Raw genomic sequence first — 11,697 nt, 5'->3', positions numbered from 1 at the left:
TTAAATTGATTTCCTTTACTGAGCCCAATGCAATAAAAATTATAATCAGTTAAGGGTATTTGATGAAAAGATTTGAACTTGGAGACTAAATAATCATAAATGGTAGCTCAAAGAATTTAAAAAGCAATAGATAGTATTGTTATTTTTAAAACGAAACTATGTATCAAAACTTTAGAATGCAGCCAAAGCAGTCCTTAAAGGAATATGCTTGATTCTTAACACTTTCATCAACAAAAGAACAAAAGTAAATCAATGAGCTGGTGCTCATTGCATGAAAGAAAAAAAAAGAAAAGAAAGAAAAGAAAAACCCTTCAAAAAACAAGAAGTCAAAAATTTAAAAATAGAAATTCTGAAAATCAAAGACATAAGCAAAACTGAAAACAAAAGATAACTGAATTGATAATTAAAACAAGAGTGTATACTTAAAATAATTAACTATTAGTTAATCTGATTTTTGAAAGAAAACCAGATTGCTATGATCAAAAATGCAAAATAACTCACAACCAAAAGAGAGAAAAAATATTGGAAACTATTTAGCCTAGTCTCATGCCAAAAATTGGTAAATGAAATAGATGACCATTTACAAAAATATATAAAATATCCAGATGAACAGACCAAGAAATAAAGAACTATAATAACAAAATATAAGAAAAACAAATTGAGCAAGCAATAAAAGAACTCTTCTAGAAGGAAAAAAACCTCAGAATCACATTTCACAAATAGATATTAACAAATATTCAGAGAAAAATTTCAGTATTATATAAATTATTTGCAAATATAAGGAATGAAATAATTCTACCAAAGCCCTTCTCTGAGACAAATTTGGTTATGATACCTAAACCAGGGAGAGATAAATCAGGGAAAGAAAACCACAGATAAATATCTATAGTGAATATTGATACAAAAATATTGAATCAGCTATTAACAAGATAGATAAAATAATATGTTCAAAAGATTATGCAGTATCACTTGGTTATATTTATATCAGGAGAGTAGAATTGGTTCAATATTAGAAAAACTATAAACATGATAGACTATATTAACAACAAAACTAATAAAACCACATGGTTATCTCAAGAGGTATAAAAAAACATTCAAAAGCATGGGAATAAATGGGTCTTCTATTAATAAAGTAAATAACATCTATCTTCTACCAAATGCTAAATTTATTATCAATAATGGAGAAATATCAGAGGTCCTTCCAATAAGGAAAAAAGAACATTGTTACCATTATTATTTGATATAGTTTGAGAAATGCTAGCCATAATAATATAAGACAGGGAAAAGAAATGGAAAAAAAATCATAGGCAAAGAGGAATTCTTTTTGCAAATGATAGGACATTTTATTTATAGAACCCTAAATATTTAATTATAAATTAAATATTAACTTGAGCAAAGTAGTTAAATATTATAAAATAAACCCAAGAAAATCATTAGTCTTTCCATGTATTATCAACAAAATCTAGTAGGGATTAAAAAACAAAAAGAAACTCCATCCAAAATAACTAAAAAAGGTGTAAAATATCTGACAGTTCTGCTACCAAGATGCAAAGCCGTCATAAGTACAACTATAAAACATTCTTTAAAAATAAACTAGAGATAATGATTGTTTATTGTTAGGTCATGTCAGAATAATAAAAGTGACAACTACCTAATTTATTGATTCAGTGTAATACCAAAGGAATGTTACAGGACTAAAAATAATGATAAATATAATTCAAAGAAAAGATCAAGAATAATTTTTTTTAGTAACTATTTTTAAAGTGGGAAGGAAGGGAGCCTAGCAGTACCAGAGCTCAAACTGCATAATACAAAATGGTAATTATGGGAGGGGGGAGTTGATCAATGGAATAAATTAGATGCAAAAGTCACAGAAGGAATAAAACAGTAGCCCAGTATTCAATAAATCTAACTCTAAATACTAGGGTAAGAATTAGTTATTCAACAAAAACTGTTGGGAAAACTAGAAAGCAATCTGGCCGAAATTAGATTAAGACCAACATCCCACACATTAAACCAAAAGAAGTCTTAAATGGACATATGGCCAAGATTAAAACAGTATCTCATAAAATAATCAGCCGATCAAGCAAGGAGATACATTTTACAAATATGGACAGAATAGTTCTTGACCAAACAAGTGATAGAAAACATGACAAAAGATAAAACACAATTTTGAGCATATAAAATTAAAAAGTTTTTGCACAAATTCAATTAATATCAGAAGGGAAACAGTTAACTGGGGAAAAGCTTTGCAGAAAACTTCTGATAAAGGTTTCTATTATTCAAAATATTTAGTGAACTGCTTCAAATATATAAGAACAAGAGCCACTCCACCAGGCAAAAGGATATATCAGAGGCAAGCTATCAACTACCACACTGAAAAAATCCTCCAAATCACTACTACTAATAAAAATGCAAATTAAAATAATTCTGTAGGAGCAGCTAGGTAGCACAATGAATAGAACTGAGCCTGGAAACCAGGGTCCTGTGTTCAAATTTGACCTCAGATACTTTCTAGCTGTGTGACCCTGGGAAAGTCACATGATCCTGGGAAAGTCAAATGACCCCAATTGCCTAGTCCTTACTATGTTGGAACCAATATTTTGTATCAATGCTAAGGCAGAAGGTAAGGGTTTTTAAAAAATAATAATTTTGAGGCCCTTCTTCATACTTGCGACATTGAAAATGATGACAAAGAAGGATAATGACAATAGTTTAGAGGGGCCATGAAAGAACATGCACACATGCATTGCTGGTGGAGCTACAAATTATTACAGTTGTATGTTATTAATATTTCCCAGTCATTAACTATCCCTTGATTAGGGAATATCATTACTAGTCATATACTCCAAAGACATCAAAGAGGGAAAAGGTCCCATGTACACAAAAAAGTATGTATGATATAATAAAAAACTAGAAACAAAACAGGTACCAATCAATTTTGGAATGACTGAACAAAATATTATAAGGCAATGGAAATTTATTGTGCCATAAGAAATGTCAAAAAGGACAGATTCAGAGAAACATTGGAGGATTTTTATAAATTGATAAAAGTGATGTAAGCAAGAACCAGTATAATAATTTATACAATGACTATAATACCATAAAGAAAAACTGAATTAAGAACTATGATAAATGCAATAAGCAATCCTGACTCCAGAAAACTGATGATTAATCATAATTCTCTTCTCCTGGTAAAAAGGTTTTAGACTAATGGTTTAGAATGAGAAATAAAATTTCAGACAAAGCCAATGTGTGGGTTCACTTTACTATATCACTCATTTACTTAGTCTTTTTTCAGGGTCTAGAAAGGCTCAGAGCATTTCATGGAGCAGTGAGGGGTAGTGAACTGATGAAAATTTTTTAAGAAAACATCATTGATGAAAAAAATTCTTAAATACCCAGAAAAGAGCATCAGGGAGTTCAAAAGGGAACACAGACAAGCAGGGCATTCATGGAATCTCTGTGTTAAATTTAATTTTTTAAAAAAGCTATACAGAAGTGTCAATATGATCCTCTTTTTTCCTTCTTTATATAAAGAAATGTCCATGTGTGTTGATGTCAAATCCATACTAACAATTTAAAAAAAGAAAATGTCTTCATGTTGTGAAGAGGAAGAATGGTAAGTAGTAACAGACACAGAAAAAAATATTATATTTTATTCCTTGAACTATAAATAGCTGATAAACAAGCTTAGATGGTTGAGTTGAAGTTCAAGATTAAGTTTCCAATAAAACATTTAAGATTTTTTAAAAGCCTTTCAGGTCACACAGGTCACATCCAAGGAAGAAACAGTGAGATACCATCATTATTAATCACTCACCTGAAAAAAACAGAATGCTTCCTCTTCCTTCTCTGTTAAGGTCATCTCCAATTTGGGTCAAAGGACTTTGCTTCTTCTATTTACAAAACATACCTTTGAGTTAACAAACTGGCACTGCTTTGAAAAATGACCTTTTCTTGGCCAAACTCAAAGCACTCAGGAAGAAGAAAGGAATGAGGTTCTTCTGAGTCAGGCACAAGGCCAAACAAAAAAATTAAGAAATTCCAGTGGATTACACTGGTATTCTGTGGCACAGTGAATAAAGTGCTGAGTAGCCTAGATTCAGGAGGACCCAAGTTGAAATGACACCTCAGTCCATTATTAGCTATGTGAGCCACAGCAAGTCATTTAATCCATTTGCTTCAGTTTCCTCAATTGTAAAATGGAATTAATAATAGCATCTACTTGCAGGGTTATTGAGAGGAACAAACAAGATAAGATTTGTATAAAGTGCTTACCACAATGCTTGGCATAGAGCAGACACTATAGAAATGCTCATTCCCTTCCTTCTCTTCTCCTTCTATAGCTACAGCACCCAAGTTCTACTCCTTCAACTTATTAATTTACTTAAATGTGGAGAAATTAATGTGTTAACTTCTCTTCATGAAAAAAGATAAAACCCACCACCTATGGTCTGGTCTGATAAGTTTACATCATTCACTGCTTAGCATAAAGTTCTAAGTTGAAGGGTGGAGCATTTCCAAGCCTACATATTTCCAACCCTAAATATTAGCACCCCTGTGAAGGCCCTCCCTTAGATATGAATACCAACAAATTACTAAGGAAAAATGGAAACAACTGGAATCAACTGTTGGCCTTCCTTCACTATCTCCAACCCTCCCTCTTTCTAGCAAATTGGTTTGACAATCTTCTCTCCCCTAGTTAAAAAGGAAGAACTAGCAAAATGTAGGAATTCTCATGTGCATGCTGCTTCATACTGAGGACAGTAGCTCTCAAATGGATAAATGAAGAATCTGGGCTGATCGGTTTAGGAAAAATCATTCCTACCTTATCTCCTCTGTAATGTAGATATAGTGGATGCATACAAACCTACTCCAATGTGACACAGTAAATTTAGAGGCAGGACCTGGGTTTGAACCCTTCCTTCCTCTCTGGGCCTTGGTTTTCTCATCTGGAAAATGAGGTAGACCAGCCTCTGATGTCTTTTCAACTGTAGGTATATGAGTCCTCTTCCTCCTTCATTCAAGGCTCTCCATTTAATTCCCATGACATAGTGCCTCTTTTGATATCTCCACACAGCCACTTTCTCCATAGCCAGCCCAGACAACTTCTCTAAGAGAATTTGTAATACTGCTTAAGGAAATCCTAAGTTTCTACTTCAAGCAAAACACATATTCTTTACTCTTTTAAATTTTCATTTATTGTACAAACTATTTTATACCATCAGTTGCAATTGTCCACATGAATCAAACTCTTCCCAGTCCAATCAATTTGTAACAAGGACAGGCCCTTGCCCCAAGTCCTTGAAACATACAGTCTTTTTCCTTGTTATGAACTCAGTTAAGCTCAAAGCACTTCAGTCACAAAGGAATAAATAAGAGTGCAGACCAAAAAAATACATATAAAGAACTGCTAAAAAATTAACAGTCCTTCCCTCAATATTCTGTACTGTCTTCCCACACTCGTAAGTGCCTTGGGCAGACTGGGAAGATCAGATAGGGCCAGGAGTCTTTTTGGACTGAACAAAGGAGCAGAATAAACTGGAGGCTGAAGAAAAAAAATCAATGGATAGTAAGTACCAAGGGGTTTCATACACTGGGGACACTTTCCATGTTTGGGGTTGCCCTTAGAAAGCTATTTTGGAACCCAAGATCCCCTAAATGAATACAAAAACTAAAGTTTTACAGGACAGATTTCTAGCCAAGGAAATAACCTTAATTCCCAGCAGTGAGGTCCCTAGGTAACCACTGGAATGGTGATTAGGGGCTCCAGAAGAGAGATTGCCATAGGAAAACCAGAGGCAATCCACATGCCCAAAACTGGAAACCCCTATTTGGGCCTGAGGGGTAAAGGGTTGTTCCTATTTTCCAAGGTGATGACTGCACCTGCCTTCCTGTATCCTCCTGGAAGAGGATTAAGGCAAGAAACAACACCTTGTCTGGGTCCCTGAGGAGAGCAATGACCATGGAGCATGTAGGAACTAGGAGTGCTAAGGCCCCAGCTGCAGGATTCTAGCTCCAGCAGATGGGAGAGGACAGCACCCTGGTCAAGAAAGAACAAATGACAGCTGAAAGAGACTGAAGCCACAAAGGAGCTATAGCAGCTCGGGAAGTAGGGTTGGAGTTGGGAGGTACAGGGGCAGGAGGAGGTACTGTCCCTCCTGGTCCCCACCTGAAGGTTTCCAGGAGGCTGAGGTCCTGCTACAAATTCTGCCTCTTCTTAGGACTCTTGTGTACTTGCTGGTTTTGGCAAAAAAGATGGCTTGTAGTATTCATGGTATAGAGTGCTCCACTGGAAATTGGGGTTCACAGCAAAGCAACCTTAAAAATGGAACTTTTCAAGTGAGCAAAATTTTGAATCATGAAAATGTTCTTATTCAAATTTGTAATTCAAAAGAAAATCTTTCAAGAGATTTTTGCCAATTTCCATCAGTCAAATCAGTCTACAGAGCTTCTCAGAAACAAGTATCCATAATTTCTTTCTTTCCTTCTCCCTTGCCCATAGCCCTCCAATCTCTGATTGATAAGGGGAAGGCACTGATATAGCTAAACTTTTATTATTAAAGTAGATCTCTTTTAAGAACATTCTCAGTGCCCTGAACTTGAGAAAAAGGACATAGGCTTTACCACAGGTCAGTAGTGCAACATAATTCACAAGCTTTAGGATCCCTTTTTCCTTGCCTTGGTGCTCTCAGAATGGAGGAAATATTAAGGGGAAAAAAAATAATTCAAATCTACCAGAGATAGATGAACTACCATTCTAATGCTTTGCTAGAAAGCTTTCTCCATTAGAATTCAAATAGGACCCCTATGCTAGAAATTTTTCTCTAGCAGGGTCTCAGGGCAAGAAGCTAGTGCCATGCAAAAAATGGATTCACAGAACATAGCAGATTGTCCAACACAGAAGAAAGGGAACAGACCCAGCAGAGCCTTGGTAGGAAAAGAAACCCAATGCACAGTGTCAGTGGCCTCCAAGCCAACCAGCTACGTACTCAAGAATGTTCCTCAATCCTACTACAGCTAGAGGTTAAGATATACCCTTTATGTTCAATTCAGAGGACTGTAGTTCTATTATCTTAAATATTCTAAACCCAGTCTGCTTTTCTCACCTGGATTGAATTCAAGAGGGGAAAAAAAACAAAACAAAAAATAAATCAAAAGAACTCTCCTGTGGGGCTTTACAAGATCTTCTGGAAATGCTTACAAAAGCAGCTCCTCTTCCAGTTCTGTACCCAGTGTCATCTGACACAAGAAGAAGGGCACCTTTGAGCTGCCAGTTCCCATTAGAGGTAGTACAATGCTATGGCCAAAGTATGCCTGCTTTGTGCAGGGTAACAAAGCAATGACCAGTCAGAGTGGCCAGTTCCTATAGCAGATCCTGTGATTCTCTCTACTCCTGAAAGTATCATCCTTTCCATAGAGAAGGTCTTGAGGCTGTGTCAGATCCAAGAGGGAAGAGAAAAGTGGGTTCCATTGAGGAGCATTAGCAGAGGGAGCTGGAGCAAGGCATGGGCAGATATTAAGGCTTCCAGCAAGCCAGATGTCCAATGGAGCTTGGAGCCCTTGGTGCATAGCCTCCCACAAGACAGGCAGTCCCCACTACAGAGATCTTCTGCTCATTGAGGACCAAATGGAGTTCCTCTTCTCTTAGATGGAGAACATGGACAAAAACTTCCAATATTTACGTACCATATTGAAGTGGCCTAGGGTGAAGAGAAGGAAACAATATGATGTTTTAGGACAAGGCCTATGGGTGGCAAAATACTCCAGAAACAGGGGAGCATGCAACATCTTCTGGCTGACTGGTATATCTGTCCTGAGCGCTGAAGATTATGTCTGTGCTCTGCCTGAAAGGGAACTGTACACCCAGGATACTCTGGAGAACCCAGGGGCTGGACGGACAATAGAAGAGTGGATCAGAGCATGCCAAAGCCCTCGCAGCCCTCACTGATGGCCAGCTGCAGCATTTTGTGCACATCTTCATATGAGTCATATGTAGGGAGGCACAACTGGTTAAAACTGGAAAGCAAAAAAGAAAATCAATTAAATCATATTACTAATGACTAGTCACATAGGACATAGAGTAGAAAGAAGTTCCCCCAAAAGGATTCCATTTCTGGTCAAACATTCACCATGTGTGTGCGGTGGGTAACGTGCTGTGGGTAGGAGCCGCAATAATCTGGAATGAGGGACAGAGAGCAGCAAAGCCTCCAGGTGGCAACTGAGAGGAGCCAGTTGTGAACTGAAGTAACCTTGCCAACTCTTCCTGTGTGAGGCTGGAGACCACCGTCCAAAACCATCTCATTACCTGGCAAGAATAGCAGAGTCAGAAATCAAGAAAAAAGAACTTTATCCAAAAGATGATCAGCCTGAGATGGTTCAGAGAACAGAATAATAAATTCTAGGACATTCAGGAGTTACATGGATAATACTGAGAGCAGCTATTTCACCTTCACCACCCCCACCAAGCATAACATCATTTACTAATAGAGCATGCAATCTATTAACAAAGGATGGGTCTATCATTTGTGCCTGGGTGATCAAAGTCCTCCATGAGGCCTGACCCTCTCTTTGGGGTGGCAGTAAGTGGGGGCTTGTCTTCTTTCTAATCAGTCTGATAGTACAGAATTTGGCCCTCCCCTGAAAGCTCCAAATGGTGGATATTTTAAAAGAGGAAGTAGATTTTAAGTATAAGGAAAGGTGCAATTAAGTCTAATGATTACTTCTAAGTTTGCTCTAATTATTGCATATGTACAAAGCACTTGTGATGGGACTACTTCAAGACTAAGAAGGAATCTCATCCTACTCCTACATCCTACTCAGGAAGTAGAATGATGTCAAAGCTCTCTGTTTGGCATTTGATGATCTTCCCAATCTGGCCCCTTCCCACCTTTTTACTCTTCACTCCTCACCCTCCACATATTCTATTCTCTCAAACATGGTACTCTGTCTTTTGGTACTCCATTTCTTTGTAGGGGCCATCCCCTATGCCTGGAACTCTGCTTCCTCAGCTCTCTGCCTATTCTCTGGTGCCTTTCCTCCAGAATAACCTTCCTTTAGGACAAAGACATTATTTTTGTCTTTCTTTTCTTCTCTAGAACTTAGCCTTATGACCAGTGCATAGTAAATGCTTAATAAATTGTCAATGGCCTGATTGATTACCTCGAAGTCTCTTGATAGAAAAGAGTAGCAAGTCTCAGTCTCATCAACTTTAGGGATGGAAATTATATAATAAAGGATATAATTGGCCTTTTCTGTGAATATTTATTAGCTGGCTAATTATTTGCATTTTCTACTGCTTACTTTCCAGTCTTCCTGATGCAGACACTAGGACAACCTTTAAGAACTTTGATCCCCTAACATTTCAAACTCCTTCCCCTCACATTTCATTCCTTTCCATTAAATATGTCTATTTCTTTGACTCCTCTGTCTTCATAGTCTTTTATTCTGAATTCTCTAGTCTGCTTCTTCTTTGAAATCTGTTTCTTGGGGTGGCTAAGTGGCTCAGTGGATAGAGAGCCAGGCCTAGAGAAAGGAGGTCCTGGGTTAAAATCTGGCCCCAGATACGTCCCTAGCCAGGTGACTTTGAGCAAATCACTTAATCTTTACCACTCTTCTGTCTTAGAACTGCCACTTAGTATTGATTCTAAGACAGAAGGTAAGTAGGTTTTTTGTTGTTGGTTTTTTTTTTTAATGAAATCTGTTCCTCAAATGGCAAGGTGGGATGCCTAATAGGACAAGGTATAATTTTTATCTTGTTCATTTAACAAAGAGTAGATGATGGCAAAATTGGATACAAGGAAAGATAAAAAAAAAATATAGCTCCACCTTTCATTCCAGAGGTGGAGAACTATAGATGAAAATTACTGCATATACTATCAAAAATCAGTTGATGATTTGGTTAGTTTTGCTGAACCATTTCCTCTCTTATTTAAAAAAAAATTGTATTATGAAGGTTGGCTGGGGGAGGGGAGAAGTGAGGATATGTTTGGAAATAAAGATAATATAAAAACAAACTATTAGGGGCAGCTAGGGGGCTCAGAGGATAGAGCACCAGAACTGGAGTCAGGAGAGCCTGAGTTCAAATCTGGCCTCAGACACTTCCCAGCTATGTGACCCTGAACTTAATCTTGTTTGCTTAAGCCCTTGCCCTTCTGTCTTACAGTTGTTACTAAACCAGAAATCAAGGGTTTTGAAAAAAAAAATTGAAAATTATTTTTTCATTTAAAAAGTTTTTTTCTTTTTACCTTTTCCCTGAAATGCCACGAGCCTCCCACTACCACAGCATGTGCCTTGAAGTCAGAGACATTGATATCACCAGTACCACACATCAGCAGCTAGAAGGAGATCAGCAAACATTAATGGGAACAAACTCACCAACTTAGTGTTGCAACCAAAGGGGGGAATTTCTACTGTGCTTTCTTAAATGATCCTTCCTATATTTTATTCAAGTAACTATTCAATCAATGACACCACCAAAGATAAAAACATACTCAAATGCTACCTGCTACCTGGTCATCATGCAAAAATGCTGAATAAAGAGATAACTCAAAAAAATAAGGTAAATAAATGTTTAGGAGAAATAAGACTAGGCCATACCCCTAATATCAAAGGTAATGGGGAAAAATTGGGGTAATTGGGGAAAAAAGGTAATTTCTGGTTAATTCTGTGAAGAGAAATAACAAAAGTGGACAAGGAATCAATAGTAATTACTTAAACCTTCCTCTGGGCCTTGACTCATATAGTCAGATCATGAGCACTGAAGGAAATGAGGAGGTGCTTCTTCCTCAATGAAGGCATTCAAACCAAACCAGAACATTTCTGGCATGCCTTTCCTTCCTGTCTATAGTCATTTATTAATTAAACTTTAATTCTCTCACTTTAGCCCTTAACCTTCCCTTCATTCATATAAAGGGAAAACTATACTCTACTGGAACATTAATAATTTCAGAGTTTAAATGATGTTCTTCTTTGGTTCAAAATCTGAAAGATTTCTCAATACAAAGTCACCAAAGATGAAGATACAGCATTCATATACTATGCAAACTCAGATCCAACTAAATCCATTAAATAACTTCTGAACAACTAAAATCATTAAAATCTCTAAAACTTTTTATCTTCAAAATCATTACAGAACTTTTCCTTTTCTTGTGTCCAAATGCATAAATATGACAACAGTAAAACCAAATAAGAGTAATAAATGCCACTCAAAAGCTTGAAGTGAGAACTCTTCATCCCTAAAATAGATTCTTTCCTTACTTGCCTATCAGAAACTTAAAGCAATTAGTATCAATTTCACTCAGAATTCTATATCTACAGGTTCAAGATATTAGATTCTACACAGATGCCAGAGAGACCATCCAAAAGGCACCATATTACTAAGATCTAAGAAAATTCCATTTACAAATACAAACAAAGACAAGGTTGCTATAGCCCTGATCTGTAACCCCAATCATCCCCGCTTCCTCAAAGCAGCAGTCCTTCTTTACAGGCTGCATAGTGTCTATTAAAAAGAAGGCCTTTTTTAAAAATCTAGGCTTTTCAGTTATAAACTTCACTTTAGTTGTAGGTATGAAAAATCATTTGTAAGTGGCAAACATGTTCTCACAGACAGTATGGACTTCAATTCTGTTCATCAAGGAGACAGTTTGCCTTCTTGTCTACAGCAGCCATTTTGTTTTTGTCACAGGATCT

General features: G+C 36.7%; 1 protein-coding gene across 14 annotated transcripts in view; it reads right to left on the bottom strand.

Moving 5' to 3' along the window:
* Positions 1 to 5,181: 5,181 nt before the first annotated feature.
* Positions 5,182 to 11,697, bottom strand: part of AREL1 (apoptosis resistant E3 ubiquitin protein ligase 1) — a 55,123-nt gene continuing 48,607 nt past the window's right edge. For all 14 annotated transcript variants that reach the window (XM_007472817.3, XM_007472815.3, XM_056820819.1 and 11 more), the window contains 3 exons: positions 10,251 to 10,340; positions 8,136 to 8,311; positions 5,182 to 8,022 (listed from right to left, as the gene is read on the bottom strand). In XM_007472817.3, the coding sequence (XP_007472879.1) occupies positions 7,920 to 8,022; positions 8,136 to 8,311; positions 10,251 to 10,340 (369 nt within the window). In that variant the 3' untranslated portion in view covers positions 5,182 to 7,919. The remainder of the gene's footprint in view (positions 8,023 to 8,135; positions 8,312 to 10,250; positions 10,341 to 11,697) is intronic.

The sequence above is a fragment of the Monodelphis domestica genome, chromosome 1 (genome assembly GCF_027887165.1).
Source record: "Monodelphis domestica isolate mMonDom1 chromosome 1, mMonDom1.pri, whole genome shotgun sequence".
In the NCBI taxonomy this organism is placed as follows: Eukaryota; Metazoa; Chordata; class Mammalia; order Didelphimorphia; family Didelphidae; genus Monodelphis; species Monodelphis domestica.
This window is presented reverse-complemented; position numbering and strand designations above follow the sequence as displayed.